Genomic DNA, 25,077 nt, shown 5'->3' on the forward strand with positions numbered 1-25,077 from the left:
ACATTTTATACGAGCACGAAAGAGAGAGCTCTAAATTTTCTGATGTTCATTTCTCAATTTTTATGGTGTCCAGTGCAGTTTTCCAAACCATCCATTAAAATTTGTTTGTAAAAATTTTCGTCAGTTGTAGCCACCATAATTTTTGGCCGTCAAATTTTGATTACATACTCTATATCAACATTCTCTCTACGATAGCTTCGTGGCTATCGATCAAGGTTAGTTCTCATCTCTAGGGCGGAATTATTTTTAGCATTGCGTGCTTCCAATTGTTGTGTGGGATGAATGTTTTGAAATATATCGCTTGTAAACATCAGGGTAAATTAATATTGGGTTGTTTTTGAAATAACTATTTAAATTCTTTTTTTTTTTTCTGCACTCTCAGAATAGGTTAAGTCTAGTGTTCCAGTGTTAAAAGTTGATATTGTTTATATGTTTCATTATGCAATTTTTGTTTACTTTAATGTTGAATGTATTTGAGTGTAGTATTGTTATTTATTACATTTTTTTGTTAACAGTGTGTCCCGCCCGAGATTGTAACATGATAAATATATTGTGTTGATGATTAATATTTTGTGTTAAATTTAACCATTCCAGTTAATAGTAAGTTGAACTAAATAAAATTTGTAAACAAATATTTTGTAATTGGTATTTTTTTTGCGACTAATAACTATTATTTAAACCATTGTTGAAGCTCAGTCTACAATTAATTATTTTGCAAGTTAGTTTCAACTCAAAGGGGATTCATTCACCCAATAAACATTGGTCATGTAGCTAAGGTTTTACTGTATGAATATAAATATGACTAATTTGATTCTCATGGAGTCAGCTTAGCCCTAATGTGAAGTGACTGCAGTAATCGTAAGAGTTGGTTTTATCCTGGTTATGGAACCTTTATTTGACAAACACAATCCGCCTAACGGTTCCTTAAGGACCCATGACTTTTCTGGGACTTGTAATTATTGTATGTTTGGTTAAGTTTTTTATCATGGATGTGAGTAAAATAAATATTTTAAATATATATTATTGTATTTCAAGTGTTCTGAGATTTTAGCATTTAAAGATTTCGAACCAGAAAATTCAATATTGACTTTTATGATTAAAATACACTTCACTGCCTACCTTACTTTTATTTAATTTATGTTTTGCATATTTAAAGTTTTGTGTGGATAAAAACAAAGTTTTATTTGGTAAATAAAAAGGTTTAAGTATTTTTACATTTGATTTGCCATCATGATGACAAAAATTTACAGATATAGATTTAGACCTTCATTTGAACCTAATTTGAACTGCATACAACATTGACTTGCTGTAAGAGTTTGTAAATTAAAGTAGTGCTGTATGTATCTTTGTAGTTTTACTTGGGAAATTATTAAATAAAATGAAAATGATCTTTCTTGCACAAAACAACTTTTTTCTTGAAAAAATTTTCATGTTAGACCTATTTCATGTAAGTTAATTTAAGTTGTGACTTTTTTTTTCCGTACCTACTTCTTTGATTTCTAGTAAGTATAGCTAACAATTTATACACAACACATTGTGCATGCACAGGAATAGGAAATTGTGGCTGATTGTACTATCATAAAGCAAAAGCATTTTTAAGAAGCTGAAGGTTATTTTAAAAATGTTTTCACAAAGTATATTGTAATTGGCATGTCATGTTTGTTAGTGGCAGTGATGAGTTTGTAGTATTACAGTAATGCAATAATAGGATATTGTTACTTATATTTACAGTGTAACAACCTGATGTGCGACATGTGTGGGCTGGGAGAGGTGTAAGACTCAACCTAAACAATGCTAGATTACTTAAACGGATCTGGCGACAACACTTAACACCAAGGATACCACAACTCTTAGGTGAGTATTTTGTATTTGCCCAACGCTGAATTTTTAGGCTGAAACATTTTCAAGTCGCACAATAAATTGTATTTTATTTTTTGTGTTGGTCCTGCTCATTTGAGGTTGTGTATTATTCAACCCATTAAAGTGTGTGTGTTTTTTTACAAAAACAGGAGACCAAAAAATAAACAATGAAACTTTATAGAGCTTAACTTTAGAACCAAGCTTGGCAGTGACATCTGTCTGCATTATCACAATTTTCTCTTAGCCGTTGTTAGTTAAAATTACCTCTGATTATTGAAACTGCTATCCTTAGTTAATTTTGGCAGATTCTCTCATTTTCACATTTTCTTACTTGTTTGCTAAAGCATTATAAGTTCGTACACAATGTCCACATTCTGGAAAGTCAGGAAAGTTGAACTCGCTCAGTAAAAGTCAGGGAATTTTCTAGTGACTGTTATTTGTGGGGGATAATATAAAGCTCCAATCTGCCATAACTCAGATTGTGGATGAAATTTTTTGCTCAGATGGTTTTGGTTCTATGGTTTAAATACACTTGCGATTGGGCTTTCACTGGTGACAATCTGTAGGTCATAAAAAAAATGCAATTCGAAAACTGCTCAAGATATCAGAATCAGCATTTAAGAATGTGCTGAGGGCAAATAATTAGTTCTGTTTCTGTATTTTGTTTTTAAACTGTATTTTTTGGAGAGTGAAAATTGCTGGAAACACACCTTTTTTAGACTAATTCTTAGGCGTGAAACATCTTGTATGTAATGATTCTTCAAGGGACTTGCTTTACACTTCTATCTTTGTTTCTTCGCCATATAATTTTATGGTTACCGATCACATCTTGTGCTGGAAACTAGGATTTCGACACTTTTTTTAAATTTTTATTATAATTTTAAATTAATTTTGGATTTATTTATTTATTTTTTATTTATTTGGTTACAATAGGGCAATTTACTCTTTGTTAGGCTGGTGTACGCCACGTAGTTAAACTTTGTGCCAGTGGACCTTTCTCAGGGGCCTATCTAATATTTTGCTAGTCTAATGTGGACGCGGGCAGCCCGGTTGAAATTTCTCTCGCCTGCAGTCACGTCCCGGGTTTGTAATATTAATTCCCTGCATGACTAAAATCGCATAGAGCAGCTTCTGGCCTGCAAGCGGCTGCTTCTCAAAGGCCTGCTGAGAGTAGCGAGTCTCGGCACGAACGAGTCTCCAGTGGACCTCAGTTACCAGCCTAGTGGCGTTTTCTGTCCGCCCTCCCCTCTCTCTCCACCCCACTTAGTTCTGAGAAATCAAGCTAGGAGCAGTGACCTGACGTGAACCTTGCCAAGACGATGGCCTACTCCAAGGATATTCTCCCTTGTCCTACACAGAGCTGCACGACATCTAGCGGCAGAAATAGTAACTTCGGCCCTGGGGGCCAGCGAGCAGAGATGCCAGTGACCCCTGGCGGCGGGTCAGTTGACCGCCTCCGTTAGTTCCCCTTTAGGCCACCAGAGTGCACCACCAGCTACGCCATAAGGGACTATGCTTTCTAGTCACGTCCAGTTAAAGTCGATTCTTTGTAGCTTCCTGTTACCGCCGGTAGAGAGCGCGCATGTCGTGTTGTTGTCACACCCGCCTTGGACTCCTTCAGAAATTTTCGGCCTAGAACCGAACCTTCCCCCTCCATTTCCCTAGGGCCCTAGCGCCCGGTTTAATTAGGAGCTTTGTCCGCCATCGCCGGGACTTAGTACTTTGACCTCGGCTACTTACCACGTCTTCTCGGCGTCCTCTGTGCTAAGAGGCTTTTCGCGGCAACGGCGAAATCGTGTGCACTAGAATGTATTCATCTGTCTTAAGGGATGTGATCTCAGCTAAAATTTCAGTAGCCAGTCAGTAGGAACTTTTAGAACAAACCATGTCTTAGTTAAAATTATTAATTTTTTTATTTCATTCATTGATGGTTTCTTTCGCGTCATCCGCGGATTCCTCCGTCCGCGCCATCCTGATGTCGGCGCGAGACACCTCCGGAACCCTGGAGCTTTACCCTGTTTGGTGAGTGACTTCGATTTTTTTCCTCCCCGAATTCCCGTTTGTTGGCCTTTAGCGCCGACTGTGTTTGACTGTCTGGAAGCAGGTCTAATTAATTTTGAATTTGACTTGTGTTTCAGATAGGGTCCAAGTGCTGGGGAGACAAATTGCTCCCCGCATGTTCTTCGGGACCTCGAGCTCTGAGTCCCTTTAGAAGAGATTTTTCGCGGCCCGACGTCTTATCTTGAAGACCCGGGTGATAATGTAAAATAAACATCTCCCCCTTTCTCTCTACGTACTACATTAACCAAATGAATAGCCTACTAGCGAGCAGTGACTTAAGAACTTAATCCTCAAGAACACAAAGAATCAAGGAAACTTATTATCTATGTAACCATTGGACAAATCAAATTTTGGTGTGATACTTCAAATTTTTGTTTATGTAATGGTTTGTTTGTTAAAGTTGAATATGTGTTGTTTTAAATAATTTCGGGGCGCCCCCATATTTTTTGTTACTTGCTAAGATCTTGATTGTGATATTGAAATAATGCGAAAACAAAACCTCTTCGTAATAAACCAGGGAAACCTATAGACCAAACTACTTATGTAGTGTATTTATTTATCATATACAGTACCTTCTTCTATATAACGATCCACGAACTCCCAAGTTGCTTGTGTGCAGGGAGTATGAAATTTGTCTTGTTCACCGCCTCGTGCCACCTCTGGTAAATAACTTTAATTTTCTTAATATTTTGCCCAGCAGTTTCCAAGGTTTTTTTGTAAATTAAAATAATATAATTTTAGGGCAGGAGGGGCGTTTCAATCTCATAGTTCAATGAGGCCTTGCCTTTAGTGGCTAGAAATTTTGGTAGTCTATGTATTTACAAAACTGAATTTTTATTGGTTAGTATATTTATAATGCTCAGCATTATTATTATTATTATTTTTTTTTTTTTTAAGAATTCTACAATAAATTCAGTGTGCAAATTTTGTATTATAAGTTTATTTGCAACGTGAACAAAGTGAGAGTACGTGAATATGCGTGTTACAGAGGGTAGATGTTTTCACATCACTGACGAGTACTGAAGGACTCGCTCACATTTTTTTTATTTAACTTAAGAGTAATTAGCCCCTGCTTCATCAATTTTTCTAATATTAGCCACAACTTGCAGCATAGCTTCCAGGTTTTACATTTTGTGCCTCAACTGGACATAAAAGCATTGCCTTGGCCACATGATTATGTGTGTTATAATGGAATTTTCCAATTTTTTTTAGGTTAGACAATTTTAATAAACATCAAACTTACCAGGCATATAAATTGAGGAAGACTTTATATTTGCTACATCATTTAAGATGTCATTTATTAATCCTTAAGGGGCCCGCATAGTCATTTGTGTTAGTGAGACAGGATGATGATAGCAATGCTTGCCGCTGCTTCTAGCACGGTGTTGCCTCTAAGCATAAGGCTGTGGTCTGGTGCACAGTCTTCTTTTTTTGTATAGGAAAACTATGAGATTTGAGCAGCAACCATAGCATTGTATGGCAGAGAAATGAAGATAAAAGTGCAATGCAAGTCCCTTGAGTGCTTTCAAGAATCTCTACTGGATATTTCATGCCTAAAAAATTAGTCAAAAAAAAAACTTGCAGTTTAAAAACGAAATATACGGAAACAGAAATACTCATCCTTCCCCAGCGTATTCTGAAATGCTTTTTATGAACAGATGCCACTCGGATATCTTGTAGGCGGGCCGTTAATGAACATACACTTACCTACACACTGCATAGGGGACCAGATACATTCCGAAGGTCCTAGGTTCAAATCCCAATCTGGCCTTCCTAAGTTTGGCCTTCCGTGGTTTCTTAAAAAAAAAGATTCCAGGCAAATGCTGGGATGTTCACTTTCCTCTTTCAACAGCAAACCTGTTATTGCTTTAATTCAAAGCATTGTTTTCTATAAATCAGTTTTGTGACTAGCTTATCGGACTGCTTCCATAGCCATTTGAGAAAATAATTCAAAATTTTGTAAACAATGTCTATATAACTTATTTCCTCATACCATTAATGTTGGAGATTTTTTCTTTTGGAAGGACTGGGAGCTCAGTAAAATCCTCTGATCTTTCATGTCAGTCAGACCAGAGTATTAAAAACTTTGTACGTGTCATTCTTTTCGCATCCCCAATAGTTCAGTAGACTACTTACAGCTAAGCATTTTGATTTGTACTTAGTTTGTTGTGACTATAATGTAAGTTGGCCTTTTTTGGTGGACCAAAAATCAATTTTTGTAGGTATCTTGTTCAATAAAGGCTAAAAAATCATTAACATATTCGTCACATGTGCCTGAATTGGTAAGTTTTTCTAATGGTGCATTGTAATCTGAAAGGATATTTTCCATAGGAAATTTGCCAATTGTTGATTTTTTTTTTTTTATGAATTATAGCAATTTTTTGTTAACCAGCAGTTTGTTGAAGTTTCATGGGCCTGAAAAGTGCAAGATGTTTCAGTAATCACAAAATCAGTCTTACTGCATACACACATATATTACAATTTTTTGATTCTACAAACAATGCATACCTATCTCACACACATGCAATTCATACACCAGAGACCAATATGATCTGAAGAAGTTACTACAAACTATTACATTTCCACCAGATTGCAATACACTATTTAAAATTCATGCTTCAATAAAAATGATAGTTCCTATACACTTTCACTCACTGTGTTTATTTTTAGACAATTATAGGACAAGCATGAACTCACTCTTGTCCTATACGTCAAACCCACGATTCTTGCCACATAAACAAAAAAAAAGTACAAATCCTTCAGAATATATAATCTTAATCACCTTTTGGTTGTGGCTGGTTTGAAATCGTGTAAGGGTGTTATTTGTGCCATATGCTAGTTGATCAAATAAAAATAATACAATTTGCCTTGAACTATTTGTGGCGTAGGTAAGCTGTTATGTTTCATAATTAGAAATGTAAAGTTTTATTGAACTGCATTTTTAGTTCAGTGAACAAATTTGCGAACTAGTTGTGTTAATCATTTGAGGCATTAGACAGTTTTGCTAATGCATTTTAATTTTATTAGTGTTAAATTTTATGGCAATTTACTCAATAGCTTTTGAGAAACAAAGAAGATTAAACATCAAGAAAATTAATTCCTTAACAACTACAGACTTAAAACTTAAGTCAGAAACAGGGACAGCGCTAGGCTTTCCTGTGCCCAGGGCAGAAATTGTGTATTTAGCGCTCTTTCCCCTCCCCCCAAAACCCCTTTTCCATCTCCCCTGTTTTCCTTCCCAACAGCAATAAACTTACCATGCACAAATTTTTTGCATACAATTACAATATATGTAAAATTTTATGTTTAATTTTATTAAACCCCATATGATTATTGATAATTAATAAAATCAAAATTTTAGTAGATATTGTATAGTTATATTTTCTATTCACCTTTTGAAGTCTACAAAAAAGATGTCGGCCCCTCTCTTATCTGGTACCAGGTGGCAGGTCACTTCCCCCCCTCCCCCCTCCCCCTTTTCTCTCCATCCAACTTCCTTAAATCTGTCCCTGGTCAGAAAACACGAGAAAGAAACAACCTGCATACAGTACAGCAGCATTTAAACGAGAAACACGGGGTGAACTATGCAAAGGAAGCAATTGGATAAAAGCATTTTACATTACTGGTAGGAAAAGACTATGTATTTCGCAACTGAACCGTAAACAATATTGAACGAGTTCACCTTACTTTACAAGATTTTCAATCACTTTTTACCAGTCAAATAACAAACTTGATTCTGAAGTAGTTGATGACTCCAGGATTTGGGTCTACTAAAAATAAATATGCAGCATTTACTTGTCATTAGATAACGCATGTTCCTGTGTTTGCTTGTTGCAACCATTATGACTAGCGTTGCGTTGTTTCAGAGTGGGGTGCTGGAAAGTGTTGTGGACCGACACAACATGGCCGACACTTCTCTGATTAGTTGGGAGTCGCACCTGTTGGAGAAGCTGTCATGCAGTCCAGGCGCTCTGAAGAACTCTGGTGAGTTCATCACTCAACTCTTTCATTCATTTCCGCCAAAGTTATTGCTCCCTTGGAATGCAGTGCACTGACTTCCTTGAGAGTCAAGTATGCGGATTGCAAAAGTTTGTTTTGCAGCATTTCAGTATTATTTTTTAGTCTGATGCAAAAAAAAAAAACTTATTGTGGTTTTGTTTAAGTCTTAGTTAAGGTATAGTCTTTCAGTTATCACCCACTCTTGACAGATTGATAATACTTGGCTTGTTAACATTAAAAATCTTATTTTTTATACCATCATTAACTATAATATTATAATACATTTTAATTGTAATACTTATTGATATTTCTAATACCATAAAATAGTGTCTAATGATAGTATTGTAACAGTTGTAGTCATCCTGAAAGAAAAATTCAATAATTTATTGTTTAACACCAATTATTATTTCACAGGAGATACTATTTGTAGCAGGTGGTCACTGTTAATAACAAGGCATTCCATTAAATTATTTGTTCTACTTAAACAGAGCCAAAATTATTTAATATCAAATGATATAAAAGCATTTGTTGACAAAAAAGGTTTAAACTAAAATGGCATATTTCAATTACGTCTCCTTAGAAGTAAAAATTGATTAATATCAGATTATTCTCTTGATTAAATACAACAAAAAAAAAAAAAATATTTCCAAAATTCTCATTCCAAATTTTCCTTTAAAAAATACAATTTTTCAGATAGGTACATTAAATTTTTTTTTATTTTATTATAAAGTTGTGTCCAAAACTTTTATGCTCTCTGGTGTGTATCTGGCAATGGAATTCACTAAAATAAGGGCGGTGCTAATGGCAAAAAATGTGCATTGGAAAGACTTAGAGTGAGTAAATGCCCTTTTAAATGCATACTAAAAAATAAGGATGAGACACACTATAGTAGTACACTGTAGTTTTCGCCACGTGCCACATACACATCTGTCACAACATGCCCTAGTTTAAACCAATTAAGATATAAATAAGATCAGTCTATTACGTCGCACATGCATTGCCTTGAACAAAAACACCTCTCCCAAAGGATGTAACCATGTAACATTGCTTTTGATGCTAGTGGCTTGGCTGCTGTGGTTTTGGACACAGCAATTTCAGTAGTTTCCAATATGTAGTGGCTGAAGCATTACTAAAGAAAATATGTCAAACATTACAGTTATTGCAACTGATGAAAATTTTGTATTTTAGAGAGCACACGTGATTGCTATTTAATTTTATAAATTAATTTAAATTATTATTATTGTGTCAAGAATACTTGTAAAATTCTGGAAAATGTTATCCTGGAATTTAATAGCAATCATGTTGTGGCCTAGTAGTAAGTATATGACATTACATAGATGAGTCCTTGAGGGCTGTGATTGCATAGATTGACTTAACATTGGGGGGTGAAACAGATCTGAATATAGTTTTTGTAATTGTGTGGGACTTGACTGCTCGGAGCTCAAACCCCAATTTAGCGGTCTGTTTCGAAGCCGTCCACAAAAAGAAATTCTACCTCTTCTTTTTTTTTTTTTGTGAGTTTCCCCCACGGATCCCAGAGTAGTGTGTGTTCTGCAGCAGGGAACGGGGTGTCACGTAACGCCCCGCTCAGCATCCCCAGCAACGAGGAGTGCGGCATTCGGGACGTATGGAAGCACAACCTGGAGGATGAGTTCAAGATGATCCGCCAGGTGGTGCAGAAGTACAACTATGTGGCAATGGTGGGTAGACATGCTAATTTTCCGAAAAGTATTTTTGGGATAGTATTCAGAAAATTTCCCTGGTTATTTTTTATTATAGAAACACATTTTTATCTACAGTTTTATACAAACGTAACCGGATAAAGGGAAGACAAAATGTAATGTACATACTGGCATACTCCATAGTTAAATACCTAAAGATTTTTACCTCTAGGATGGTAATGGAAACATTATACATGCATAGAGATTATGTACAGCATAGAAATATTGGTACTATTATCTTTATATATCAACAATATTTAATGTTTTGCTGTTATTTACACTTAGTTGGGTCTTGACAAGTAACACCTCATAGGTGGGCTTCAATATTCTAATTTTAGGGCATGGTGGTTAAGTGATCAGATCACTCGCCTCTACTAAAGTGATCTTGGTTTGATTCTCTGCTAGTTGAAACCAAGTGGGAAACGTGGTGGACGTTGCCATTAGCCAATGGGCTTAGCCATTTCCCTTCACTCATTCATTTCATTAGGGCTGTATTTTAATTGCATCATATGTTGTGGTCTCTAATAACCTCAAGGTCTTTTTATTTATTTTTATTTTTTTTTCAACTTTTACTAATGGCTTGTCAACAGCGAGGTGTTTAGAGACAGGGACACACACAAGTTGGTGTGGGAGTATATGACCCCCCTTCTCTTCCCTAAAAAGAAAAGAATCGTAAAAATCTTGCATTCCCACCAACAAATAGAAAGAATTTGAAAGCAAACAGCAGGAAAAAGTGGTTCGATCCCCACCCTCCTGAAATGAAATTCTGCATACGCTCCTGATTAGAAATGATAACACATAATACAGAACATGGATATTGTTGAAGCAGTCGGAATTGTCTGTTGTAAGGAACCATCCTAGCAGTTGCCTGGAGTTATTTTGGGAAAACCAGGGAGAACCGAAATCAGGATGATCGGGCTGTCGAGTGGAATGCAAGTCCAGCATCTCCCACATAGCTCCGTGACCTCGGTGTTGAATAGGCGTTACGCCCTTGTTCGAAGAGAGTGGCAGCGGAGGAGTGGGAGGGGGGAAGAAGCGTTCACCGGGAGAGTGTGGCAGGACACGGAGTTCCCCGGCGTGGTGGCGCGGCCTATCGGGGAGTTCCGCAGCTCGGCCGACTACCAGTACCAGATGCTCAAGTGCAACGTGGATCTGCTGAGGATCATCCAGCTGGGCTTGACCTTTCTCAACGACAAGGGGGAGGCGCCGTCCAGCTCCTGCAGCACTTGGCAGTTCAACTTCAAGTTCAGCCTCTCGTGAGTGACGCCTCGCCGGTTTGTGCGAGTACTGCTGTTCTTTAATCAAACGTAAAAGAAACTATAGAGGAAAAACTTTTGTAAAAATAAAAAAATATATATTATTTGTTTTGTTAAGCTTCATCTCAAAATGATAATTTCAACATAGTTGAAAAATAATTTTTTTAAACTAAAATAAAAAACTTATAAGCTAATGTAATTTTACTGAAATAGAGAATATAAGTTTGACCTACTTTGTAACATTATCAGACACATGTACAATAGTTTTAAGTTGATTAAGATGATTTATTGAAATTGAAAATTAATGTTTCAATATCTATTGCACTATCTGATATTCGTACAACCCTGTTTACTATAATTATTAACTTATTGTGATGATCATTCCATTATGTACCACAACTACTGCAGTAGCAACTTACAAAACACTGCATGACTTTTCAACCTTGAAGTTATAATCAAAGTAACTTTACTGATGGTTGTGAAACAGTTGGTTTTAGAAACTGTAAACAATCTGAAAAACAAGTGAATTTTTTTGCTGGATCATGGCTGGTTTTCACCCTTTTTTGTCAGGATTATCACAAATTAAATTTTATTACAAGCATAGTTTATTAGCACAAGGAGTGAGTAAAAGTACAGTGGAGCTTCGCTGTTGTGAGTATGGGATGTTACAGGAGTTCCAAAGTTATGAATGTGTTGAAATGCACCATCAGTTTGACTGTAGAAACCATAGTACATACATATTTACCATATTGGTCAGCACAGGTAATTTATGATTTTTGTTATAATAGCAAGCTGTAGCTATAAAACTATTGAGTTTGTCCACTGCAGTACAAAAGTCGTTTACAGGACAAACATACAATGATAAAAAAGTAAATAATTCCGTGATGGAGGAAGCCAGGGAGGGTGGTTGAAGAGAGGGAGGCTTCCTTAGTTGTCAGCCACAGGGAAGGGAAGAGGAAGGTAGTGGTAGATAAATAACCCTGTGACAAATTTAAATAGATTCCCCCTCCCATAAACTATCTGTTCCTCCCCCATTCTTCTCTACAACCCTCCTTTTTCTTCCCTTCTTTTTCATCACCCTCTTTCTCTTTCTCTCCCTACGACTCCCCCTTCCCCCTTCTTTCTCTCTACATTTAAAGTGTCATCCAGTCTCACCTGCGAAAATTTTGGAAGCAGAAATCAGCATTGGTTAAAAGTGCCCTGCCCTAAGTTATGTTTTTTTTATTTTTAATTTATGCATTTCACATCGTATATATCACATTAAAGTGGAGTGTCTGAACATCTGGGAGTTTTGAGTAGACAAGTACCAAACAGTTGTACGGCTATTTGTGTGAATATTTGCCGACACAAATTTGTAAGAGATACAAAAAATATAGTAGTCAACTTTTGTGCTTGTAAATAGATTTGCAATAGTTTTTATTTTAGCTTTAGGCATTTTTTCTTTACCATGCACCATTTTTGAGACATGGCAAGAAATTGAGACATTTTTGGAAGTTGTAGGAATTAAGTAGGTATTTTATTAGGAGTACTCAATGTTAAGTGAAAATCTTCTGCCATGGTGAGTTCTCATAGTTGCGAGTATAGTACGTTTTGGTATGAAAGATAATCCACATATTGTTTCCCACTGGGTCTTCATGGATGGGCTGAAGCTAACACTCACAGGAGTCACCTGCCCTGCTTGAAGCCAGCCTGAAGAATGCATTGAGTTTGGAAAAAATTATGTAGAACAGCAACAAAATGCATTTGGTGGGGGAGATGGGCATAACCTGAGAAATCCCTTAGGCTCATGGCGGCATGCACCATTATGCAAAAATCGTTTAATTAGTCTTCTACATAACGCAAGTGTAATGTTTACGTGTCTAGCACAAAAATAATATCTTTTTATCATGAAAAATAATTTTCCTATATTGGTTGTCAACATGATAGTAGTTAACTATTCAGATACAATCACAGAGTAAGTCAAAATTGTAGATAAAATGCACCACAAATAATGCCTAATTTTTAGGCATGAAAAATTATTGTTTTTCTAGGTGTTAAAATGTATTCAGTTATAAAAACAAAATATTAGGTGTAGCGGTACCAGATGCTTCAGTAAGCCTTGGCCATAGGTTTATGCATTTACGTAACTATTTATAGCATGCAGTATGTCCCTGTTTTATTGTTAATAGGAAATCAACTTCACATGATAATAAAACTGTAATCATTTAATATCTAATGATGTTGCAATGAAAATGATACCCCAGGTTTAAGTTATGGCCCAGTTACTCATGATGAATAGTATGTATATTATTCAACTTGGATTGGTATTTGTCAGTGTTTATTGTAGTGATGTGCTGATGTAATTAATCATTTTAGTAATGGTAATGGTTCTGCATCGGCTGATATTCCCAATTTTCTGGATTTTCTATATAATTGTTTCTAACCCGTGCTTAAAAAAACCTATACCCATGAAAAACGTACAACAAATAAATCCATTCAGGTGTCACCAATATTTTTATTTACCTGTTTATAGTTCAGTAGGCATCTTTTACTCCAATTTTTCAGTTATTTAAGGTTATACTTCAATGTTGTGTTCGTTAATTAGTCAAAGGCATAAAGTGCATGTATATTGTGTTATTCACAAAATTCATGTGGTAAAATAACTTTTTTTGTCATCTGCCAAAAATCCTTATAATAAATTTTTCTACTTGGGACAAGACACTGACTTATTATGTATGTACTTAAAAATGTTAAATTTCTGCATATTTTTCGAAAAGTATTGAATCATTTTTGTATAGGTTTTTGGGCCTGTTAAAGAAATGTTTTGGTAATTGGGTTGGTATCGGTATCGCCCGTTGCTAGTTCGTTGTCTGTACAGTTGGTGGATGCACAGAGGGGTTTATCCTGCTGAAAGGTGTTTGTGGTGGCGCTGTGAGAATGTTGGGTGTCTGTACGAAGGGAGGACATGTACGCCCAGGACAGCATCGACCTCCTGCAGAACTCTGGGATCCAGTTCAAGAAGCACGAGGAAGAAGGCATCGAGCCGCTGGAGTTTGCCGAGCTGCTCATCACGTCGGGCGTTGTTCTCATGGACAACATCAAGTGGCTCAGCTTCCACAGGTTCGTGACGCGTCCGTCAAGCTACGGACATGCAGTGGGACAGTTTCTTCAACTATACCGTGTAAAATAATAATTTTTTTTATTACTGACCCCCCTCTTGTTAAATGAAGTGCCCTTTTTTTTCTCTGTTAAATAAACCTTTGCTGTTTAATGACATATTTTTTGGTTCAAGCAATGCATAATTTTACAGCTTGAAAGTTTATTTAAGATGTTATAAGCAGTTGAAGTTAAAACATCAATTGACTAAATGCTATGCACAAGAAATTGGTTCAGAAGAAAATTATAGTATTGCAAAATAATTGTGTTTCAAGAAGGAAAAATGTTATAAGCAAGAAAAATTCAGCAATTTTAGACTGGTGGTGTGGACTACAGAGAAGCAAATGTTTGTGTTAAAATTTATGACAGTAGTTATGAGAGAAAGTTAAAATTTTTTTTTTTTTTGCTGCGAGTAAATATTAAGTTTCAGTTTCAGCATTAAACAGTTCTCGGGTAGCTACAAATGATTATTCTGCATTGCTGATGATAAAATTTGAACATTTTTGTGGTCTGAAATTTATATTTAAGTTAGTTTAGTGGAAGTGGTGAATATGTATATAATTTTTCAATTTTGTTTCTTTGCAAATTCCTCGAAAATGTGGTTTTCGGCATATTAACATCCGGATTTCTGCCGCAGATGTTGGAATTGGCAAGAAAAAAGGTCACCAAATCTCTGTTTGCACTAATGAACAGTTCCAACACAATATTCTGCTATTAGCATTTATTTAACATCGAAACTCGCAGAATGGCAAGGGATTTTCCCGTATGTACATTGTATATGAGTCACAATGTTGATAGTTTTGCATTTGATAGGTAAAATATCAATTCATACGTTCTGCAGTATTATTTTTATTGTGTCCATTTGAACAACTAGATGTAATGGACATGATATTGGTTGCACGCCGCCGCCATTTCCTCATATGCTCGGCCAGAAGCATGTGACAGCGATACCAGGAACTATTATGTTCCCATAATTGCAAGCGTGATCATGAAAACGACGATCCTCTCCCCAGTACAAGCAAACAGTCTCAAAGTACACCGGCGAATGTAATATATTCATTCTTTGACAGGAGGGAAGATAAAAAAACTTGTATCTGCAAAACTTGCAGAAAGGTTCTCAAAACACCCTCATATCCCACTAATATTATAAATGTGAAAGTTTGGATGGATGGGTGTTTGTTACTCAATCACCCCAGAACGGCTGAACGGATCTGGATGAAATTTGGCCTACAGCGAGCTCATAACTTGGATTAACACATAGACCACATATTAATATGAAATTCCATCCCTAAGAGAGTGAAAAAGTTATAATTTTATTTTATAACAGAAAAAATCATTGGTCATAGACATATAAATAGTGAGTGAGTGTCATTTCTCTATGTCTGACACACGATCATACACATAGTAAGGTCTGGCAAATTCATATTTTTCTTCTTGGTGAGACCAGCCCGCTTAGTGGAGCTCGCAGCGGCAAGCAAAATAAAGGTGCTAATAACAGTTTTGTTCTTAACTTCGTCAATAGGTAGAGTTGCCTTGAATTTTAAACTCACCATCGTTTGTGATGTCTTTAATTTTCGTTTGTGCCGTATGCGTTCCTATACCAATCATCTGATTGCGATGAAATTTTGGTGCTCTCTCTCTAAGTTGAGATAGAGCAAGGTATAGAGAATGAAATGGGTTAGATGAAGAGATATATAGATGAATAGAGCTATATATACATTTATATATAGAAGAGATAGAGACAGTGGGAGGTATATATGTAGGTATAAAGAGATAAATAGAGATAGAGAGATACATAGATGATTTGTATATGTGTAACTACTTCAAACATACATATTACAAAACAAAACTAAATGACGCATTGCAATGCATGCCGAGCATTAGCTAGATAATGGAATATTTGCAATATTATTAAGCTCTTATTTTTCATCTTTTTTCTATAGTGCTTTATAGAGTCTAGATTACATACAGACCACCAATTTTTAGTTATATACAGGTAAATAACTATACACTGGCAGAGCAACGTCTGTCGGGATATGAAAGTGATACAAATTATTTTGCAAACTTGACATTCAAATTAAGAAGAACATTACTAACTACATCTGATTTAGAAAAACGGTCCCCTTCACCCTGTGTTCAGCCCGGGCAACGCCGGGTACTGCAGCGTGAGTTTATTTGTTCATCAAAATAATTTAATATTAATATGTACTTTTTTTTATTTATGTACCTATTAACTCAGACACAATGTTGGGCATATTATATGAAATCATAATTTTTTACCCTCCCTTTTTTTAGTAAGTTTGTAAAATGGATTTCACAACAATTCTTTAATATTTTACTTTATTGGGAGTACAATTGGTCAGAAATTTCTGATTTGTCAGGATTGACTCCGGAAGTAGGCCTACATCTTAAGCTAAGCTGTGAATAATCAGTGTCTTTCAGTTAGTAATATCAAACTCTTGTGTTCGATATCTTGTAAATATTTTTAACATTTGAATCAAAATAATCCAGTTACATACATGTTTACTAAACCAGCGTGTTACTAATATAGATACATTGGTTAGAAACATTGTTTTTAAGATTAAAGTACAGATATGAGACTGAAAAAATTGCGTATTTTTCTGTCAAAAAGTTGTAAGTTCGACTTCGGACTTTGGAAGTTTGAAGATTCAGAATTCAATTTCGACCTCTACCCTAGAAAAGTGAATATCTAACACCCCAAATTCATTTTATTAAATTTATTGCAAATGTATGTGTATGTGTTTGAGTTTTCATACAACTTTTTAAATAGATGTTCTAATTGTTACAATACAGGTTTTGGTTGTTTTGGGTTGATTTAGAACTAAAATTAATTAAAGTTTTTATTTGGGAAGGGAGGGTCACTATCCCCAGTGTTACTCTTTTAAATACACTGTTATTCTTAGCTCTTAGTTTATTAGAACATAGTTGGCATGTAAGTGGAGATGCTGTCATCTTAAGCCTGTCAAGGTGTCTATACACAACTAACTGTGTGATGTGGAGCTGGAAACACGTTGCACAAGCAGCCCACGCGGGAAAAAGTGCTGTGACTGGTGATTGATGTTGCAGTGCGTACGACTTTGGGTACCTTGTGAAGCTGCTGACTGACCAGGACTTGCCGCAAGACGAAGGAGAATTCTTCGAGCTCCTCCGACTGTACTTCCCCAACATTTACGACCTGAAAGTGAGCATGTGACCTCTATCCTTCCTTCTTTGCATTAGAATGTCAATTCAGTGCGCCTGAAGTATTCTCAGGGTTGGCTTTGCTATTCAATGTCTAGGCTTCAGCATCTATAGTCTTGCAGTGTATACTAATGTTATGTCATGCAGTTGCCTGTCAACTGATTAAAACATTGACTGATGTATTTAGTATGTCTCAACCTGGACTCTTTTGGGAGTACAAATCTTTTCTCTGCAGTTTGTCCATCGCAACCACTTCATCTTAAACCAAAATCTTGATGCTTAAATTGTACTTTGTTGCCATATTCACTTGGGGGAACCTGTTGGATCATAAAAAAACATAGTTTATCAAAGTTTTGGTCAGCTGATGAATTAATGTGGCAGTGTACGCCATTTAATTATGATTGATGCTGTTCTGACAAATGACTATTTTTTCCCCCTGATTGGGGAGGAATTACGGCTGAGTAATTTATTCAACTTTTATTGCAATGTCCTGCTCTCTTTTTGAAAGTTCTAATTTTCATATTTTAATTGCTCTTTGCAATTTCTGTGTATGATTAGCAATAAAATCATCTCCTTAATTTTTTTTATTTTTTATTTTTATTTTTTTATTATTCATTCCATAGCATTTTAAAAACTGAATAATCATATTTCAACATGTAATCTTGTTTTAAATTGAGTCTAATTCTGCAAATAAATTCTTCAACAGCAGCATAAGATAGTAAGTCGATTTCACCACACTAATGGCTATTTCCTTCAAATATCAATATTCAACAAAACACTTTTTGCTTCTACATATTAATGATTTGATTTTCCATGTGCTCTAGAAGAATAAAAATTAAATGTGGGTATTTAAATCATTATTTTGCCATTACAGGCGTTATCAGGAGAATTAGTTGCAGTCTGTCTGAAGGGATTTTGGACATCTAAATAATCTTGTTTCTCTCTGTAATAATAATTAATTATTGTTAAAACCTTGCAGTGCTCACTGAAAACGTGCCTGTATCTGACACATGCATAAAACTACGTATTTATTAAATTAAATGGCAGTCTACTTAAATGTATCATGAGGCTAGATGATGATTGGTAGATCAGTTCAGAAGCTGGTTTGGATCCCCAGCCATACAATGGTGCAAACTGGGGCGAACTGGGCAAGATGATACTGCGATGGTTTACCATTGCTTTTTGCAGCAGGGCGGTGAAGGGACAAAACCGAATCCAGTTCTGGACCCAGGAAGGACACAAGTCGAGAGAATCCCAGATCCGGCCGGGAATCGTACCCGGAGCCCGTGTCTCGGGAATATTGCCTAATGAAGCATACCCGTGGAGCCGTTACTGCAACCTAATACACAAGTACAGGGCGTTGGTGGTCCCCTAGGCCCGGCTGGAAGCCCCAGGTGGCTGATTGCTGCCCACAAGCTCCAGTTTTGAAGCTATAAGGGGTAGGTCGTGAGGGGGTTTATTTTTATAGGAAGCTATGTAGCTAAAAAGCTTTGGGTGGAAAATGCAAAATTTGTTTGGCCATGGTTGATAGCTGCTGTATGTGCTCTAATGGATATTTCCTTCAAATATCAATATTCAACAGAACACTTTTTGCTTCTACATGTTAATGATTTGTAGGGCCCCCTGAAAGTGGTAAATAAAATTGTCAGATTTCATTATTAAAAATTACCAAAAGCGGTGTTAAAATTCACTTTATAACACAAAAGTAGTGCTAAAATTCACTTAAAAACACAAAAGCGGTGCTAAAAACTTAAAAACTTAAAAAAAAAAAAAAAAAAAAAAACTTGTGTTACCGTAAATATATCTGAAATTATTTAAGTTAAATAATTTTACTTGAACCTACTCATTACTGAATACCCTAAACAAATAGGTTACATATATTATGACAAACTTTTGATTTAGACACTGTTTATTAGTTGTTCCCATAAACTAATCTGGAAAACCATTAATCCCTTTAACAAAATTGAGTACGCAAAACAACGCCGAAATACCACAACGCTGAAATTGAATAGTGAATTGATCACGACGACAGCTAGAAAACTGCTGTGTACCACAATGCCGAAATATGTCATTACAGGGCTGCCACAAAGGTTAGGTTAGGTTAGGTTAGACTAGGTTGGGTTGGGTTTGATTGTGGTATTTCGGCGTTAAGGTACATTTAAGAAACACACACAAATTCATTCTGTTGTTATTTCGGCGTTGTGGTCAATTTTGACATTCGGCGTTATGATATTTCGGCTTTGTGGTCAATTTTGACATTCTGCGTTATGGTAACGACTCAACAAAATCTATAAAAACTGTTGGCCAACTAATCATCGTCACACCATTCGAAAATTAATGTTTGTTTACATTTTTCCGCTTTTTGACTTTTTGGCGTGATTTAAAATGCTTGTGCCTGGTTCGCCCGATAATCTGCTAGATACTACGACGCTGTTCCAACTATATGCCAGCGCTCCCGTCTGACATGATATGGCCACTCATGTAAGGCTGTTCCAAACACCGTTCGCCCAATCATCTGCTTGCTTTTGTATTTATCCGGTGTCGCTGTTCCAAGCTGACGTCAGTGCCCCGAGCGGTGTGCGTACTCTTTTAAAACTTCGCATATTTGTCTTATCTATCCAAACATTATGCCGGAAAGGAAAATAAACGCCATAGTTTTGCGTATTTTTACAGTATATTTTTGGGTTTAACATTATAACGTGAGCGTGTGTAAGCTTTTGTTTGCTTTAGTGCATTTATGATTAATGTTCAGTAGCGGCCATGTTGCGGTGTTTGTTTACCATTGACGAGACAAGTCTTTTACTCAGATTTAAATTTCGCTTAAAAACACTGCGATTTCGCGTTTCAATACAAAATTTCGTGTAAAAACCCTGTGTTATGGCGATTTCGCGTAAAAACTGTATTTTACGGTGATTTCGCGTTTATAGTCAATTAATCGCGATCGCGAAAAGAACAGGCCCATAATGATTGGATTTTCCATGTGTTCTATAAGAATAAAAATGAAATGCGGGTATTTAAATAATTTTTTTGCCATTACAGGCGTTATCAGGAGAATTAGTTGCAGTCTGTCTGAAGGGATTTTGGACTTCTAATTTAATCTCGTTTCTCTCTGTAACACCAGAGATAAGCTTTAGCCTCTGAGCAAACAGGTCGGACCGAGGTTTCGAAATTCAGAACAGTTGATTTCGAGCCAGTAAATAAAGTTACTATAGTCGACCTGACAGTGTGGCGGACAGCAGTGTCGCTTCTGGCCGCGGGACAAGGAATATTGCGCGTGACTGGTGACTGGTTGTTTGTCCGGGGGGGCGGCAGTACCTGATGAAGAGCTGCAAGAACCTGAAAGGCGGGCTCCAGGAGGTGGCTGAGCAGCTGGACCTGGAGCGGGTGGGGCCCCAGCACCAGGCGGGCAGCGACTCCCTCCTCACCGGCATGGCCTTCTTCAAGATGCGAGAGGTGTGTTATTTGAGTAAATTTGGTTTTTATATAGCGACTGAATTTTAACCAATGTATTCCCTTGTAAGAAGTTTTTAGCATCCAGTCCCTTGAAAAACGTCTTAACAGAGTTTTACTGTAGATGGCACGCAATCAAAATACCACAAGCAGTTGCAGTGTATTCTATGACAGTCGATCTTTTCGAGTCGTAGTAGCGGTCGAAAATCGCGGTCCCGATACCTTCTAGAGTTTATCACTGTGTTTTACCTTTTACCAACTCGTTATGGGTGTCTTTGGTAACATTATCCGTTGTTGTGTTATTTGTATGTGACGTGAAAAGTGAAAAAGTATTTATAATTTTATATATTCAGTCAAAATAAATAAAATCACATGTGCTAGAATTGGTTTTGTGTCATTTTTATATAATTATAGTGAGATGGCGAGTAGGGAGGAAAAAAAATGGAGTGTGGAAACATTTTTCTATAAACTCAAGTGAACAAAATAAAGCAACATGTTTACATTGTTAAACAGTAATTTCTAGGGGTGGTGGTGGTAGTGGACTGACCAATCAGCAGGTACCGTATATACTCGTGTATAGCGCGCCCTTTTTTCCCCTCAAGTAAAGTAAAAAAATAAGGATGCGCGCTATACACGGAAAAAAAAATTTTGGGGTGGGGGGGAGGCGGGGAGGAGTGGAAGTCGTTAACTGCCGGGTGACGGGTGACGTTTCTGGCCAGCCCCCACACATACGCACAAGCAACAAGGCCTCTCTTTCACACACACACACACACACACACACGCGCGCGCGCGCAAGCTCGCACATCATGGTCTCTTGTTTATTTTTAGACCTCCCCCCTTTTCAGATAGCCAGCTCAGAAGTAGTAAAAAGAGAGAGAGAGAAAGAGAGAATGTTGTCACCAGTTCCCTCCCCCCCCCCCCTCCGACAGCTTCTTCGCTTCCTCCATTCCTCACCGGTGAGTCATCAAGTTCTCCGCGCCAGCTTAGCAACGTAGCGCGGCACGCCTCCCTCCCTTCCTTCCTTCCACGTACCAGTTGTGACGATATAGCGCTTCATTATCTTCCGTTTAGACAGCAGAGTTTATGTATTTTCCTGACGCATCACCACACATCAATTTAAATAATCAGGTACCACTAAATGTTAGTAAAATTTATTTATGGGGAAAAAAAAAATTTCAATTTTTTTTCTTTGGAATTAGTTGCAAAAATCGTGGTGCGCGCTATACACGAGGGCGCGCTATACACGAGTAAATACGGTATATACTACTATTAACCTATGGAACCACATCAAGCAAATGCATCCTGATAAATTAGTGGAGAAGTGTGCTAATGTAACCGCAGATGATTGTGATACAGATGGGGTTCCAAGAAAAGTAATGAAATTGGCTCAAACAAAAATAACAGACATCATGGAAAAGAAAATACTGTATGAGGTGTGAATGACCCAAGAGCATTAGAACTGACACAGGTTATAGCTGAAATGATTTTTGAAGATATGCAACCTTATGTAATAATCAATAATAACGCTAGTTTTCCGCAACAACACCTTACCCATTGTAAATTATAATTATTAGACTGTAGTTCAAGTTGTTTACAATAACAAATATAAATAGAAGTTAATTTAATTTAAACTTTGCAATGATTTCATAGTGTATTTTATATATTTTTATACTGTTATTATAACTGTAGGCCCTATTATCAATTTTACCTAATCTTGTTATTAAATTCACATGGGAATAAAAATTTTTGTGTGCATTATTACACTTTAAAAAAATTTGTTCATTATAATCGGTAACTGAATCGGTATTTGCCGATTATTGCTCTCATAATCAGTAATCGAATCGGTAATCGGTAAAGTCATATCGGTGCACCACTACTTAAGTTTAAAAATTAATTAATTTTATTATTGTTATTCATCTCCTTCAAGTCTTCATCAGTGTGATTATTACTGAGTTGGACTGCTTTGCAGACGCGTCTAATGTGTAAGATACTCAAATTGAGGAATCTGGAGGAAGAAAATTGTTATGGTGTTTTGTAAGGAGCCATTTGCCTGGAGTGTTTTCAGGAAATCAGATGACTGGGCCAGGATGGAAATCCAGTCCAGGCCAGGGTTTTACACTTTGATGAAATTAATTATTATTATTATTTTGTTTTCAATTTAGTTTATCAAAATACTAGTTATTTAATGATTTAGTGCTCCTAAATATACTGAAATATGTATACAAAAATAGTCTCATAAAATTAATGATCATTCCAAATTTTAATACTCATTTATACTCTGAACTTTGATTGAGCTGTGCAGTTGATGGCATCCTCCATTTTGCAATTTCTCTGTTGCTGTGAATCAGTGGCGTAGCCAGGATTTGTGTATGGGGGGTGTTAAGAAGCATAGCCCCCCCCCGCGTATTAAAGTCCCGGGAAAATTTGGATTTTAAGGTGTAAAATAGTGCTATTTTAGCAGTTTTCGGTTCTTAAATTTAAATATTGTAATGGTAAAAATGTTATAAATTTTAATATGGAATTTGTTTTAGTGATGAATAAGAAATTAATTAAAGATTTGTTGCTGGGGGGGGGGGGGGGGTTGAACCCCTAACACCCCCCCCCCCCTCCCTGCTACGCCCCTGTTGTGAATGTAGCTGAACCTTAAACTTGTAGACTAACATTTGGAGAAACTAAGAACTGGAAGTTATTGAAACTGAGAATGGTATTGAATTCTATTTAGTATTCTAGAAACTATACTAGTTGCTTGTATACATTTTTTATTAGTGTAAGCAAAATTTCATTGAAATAATCATGACGACTTGAATGAATTTATGTGAAGGTCCCACGTGTTTCAGATGTTTTTTGAAGACAACATTGATGATTCAAAGTACTGTGGCCAGCTGTACGGCCTACTGGACCAGACGGCAAAGCAGCACTGGGCGAAGTAGCAGCGCTCATCGACTGTGGGGCAGGGACCTCCGCTGTGGACCGAGATGATGTTGTTGATGATGTTACGTTTAATTGCAAGTTTGGTCTCTGACGCCGTTATGCTTTCCTCCTTGCCCAGAGTCAGTTTTCTTCTGATTGCCATGCCAGGGCTGGTGCGGCCATTGAGAATTTTGTACCTGTTCTCACCTGCTGAGCAGGGAAAGATTTACGATAGTTTATCCTTGGTTGTTGAAAAATAATTTTGTAGTTCTAGCTCGTGTGTAGTAGTATCGATGTGCAGCTTCAAAAAAAAAAAATTAAAAAGTAACTTATAAGTTAAGTTTGTTGATAAAAATGATGATGGTGGTGATGATGATGATGAAGCAGATTCTTTTTTTTTTCTTCATCTTTTAAGACTCCACTGGCTTGCAATTTTTGCATATTTCCTTTGTGTCTTGGCACATAATTTTTTTTTGTTGAATTTTAAGTTTGCTCTTTAAGAAGCAGAATGAAAAAGGTTCCTGTTGTAATGTAATTGTTATGATGCAATCAATATAAGGTTTGCTTAGCTGTAAAAAGTTACCATTTAATTTTATTTAAAAGTATTAAATGATTGTTACTTTTCCTTAATAAGAAAAAATTAGCCACCACTTAATAAAAGTTAGTTTTTTGTCTGTTGTGTACGTCTTAGATTGCCCTGTAGAAGCTTTGATTAAGTTATGTCATATGGCTGTGCAATTTTTTTCTATTTTTACATATTTTAAGAAAGTTTAATACCTTTAAAATGTTGTAAAGGTTAAAAAAACTATTACAAGCAATATTTGGTAACAATAAGATGTTTAAAATGGTAGTCTTTACTAGCCATTATAGGAAAAAGTTTTGTTGAGCAGTATTTATGTTTAAATTATTTTTTGCATTAGTTTATGGGAATCTCATTTACAGTTTGTGTATTGTGCTGGTAGTTGATCAAATTAACGTGTAAGAAAGGGGTTTTACGTATGAAGAGGATGCAGCTGTATTCTGTTGATCATCATCTGTTGAACAGTAAAATACATTAAATGTCACATGCATCTATGTTTATGGTTTTCTCATAGTAGAGATGAGAAGAAAATAATTTGAGCACAGTTTTTTGTGCCGATCCATTTACAAGATTATTTTATTTATTGATTAATGAGACAAACAAAAGAAAAATATAATTACTTTGTAATTGTACATTGTGCCCACCTTTTCTCATCACTGATTCAACCAATTGATTGCTTTAAATTTTAATTGTTATATTGTATATAACATACTGGATGAAATGGGAAGCAGAAATATATACTCTGTAGGAATAAATTTGAATTTTACTACAATCTGCTAGACAATGTGACAGGAAAGTTTTTCAGTATTACCTAGTTAGCATTTTGCAGGCTTAAAAAAATTTAGGCATATTTTTTTTGCCAAAATTTGTAATATTATACTAAAATAATTTCTACAAAACTGAT

At 36.2% G+C, this 25,077-nt stretch overlaps 1 protein-coding gene across 3 annotated transcripts; it reads left to right on the forward strand.

Moving 5' to 3' along the window:
• LOC134530277 (CCR4-NOT transcription complex subunit 7-like) lies at nt 1-23,917 on the forward strand. 3 transcript variants are annotated; one of them, XM_063364984.1, is made up of 9 exons: nt 1-215; nt 1,732-1,854; nt 7,788-7,905; nt 9,478-9,620; nt 10,701-10,897; nt 13,835-13,996; nt 17,120-17,234; nt 20,546-20,686; nt 23,521-23,917. In XM_063364984.1, exons 3-9 carry the CDS (start codon nt 7,824-7,826, stop codon nt 23,611-23,613), a joined length of 933 nt encoding a protein of 310 aa, XP_063221054.1. In that variant the 5' UTR covers nt 1-215; nt 1,732-1,854; nt 7,788-7,823; the 3' UTR covers nt 23,614-23,917. The 3 variants fall into 3 exon arrangements, with proteins under 3 accessions (XP_063221054.1, XP_063221053.1, XP_063221055.1); XM_063364983.1 differs by having other exon boundaries at nt 202-315; XM_063364985.1 differs by lacking the exon at nt 1-215 and adding an exon at nt 306-600.
• Nucleotides 23,918-25,077: the final 1,160 nt, after the last annotated feature.

Source organism: Bacillus rossius, chromosome 3 (assembly GCF_032445375.1).
Source record: "Bacillus rossius redtenbacheri isolate Brsri chromosome 3, Brsri_v3, whole genome shotgun sequence".
Taxonomy (NCBI): Eukaryota; Metazoa; Arthropoda; class Insecta; order Phasmatodea; family Bacillidae; genus Bacillus; species Bacillus rossius.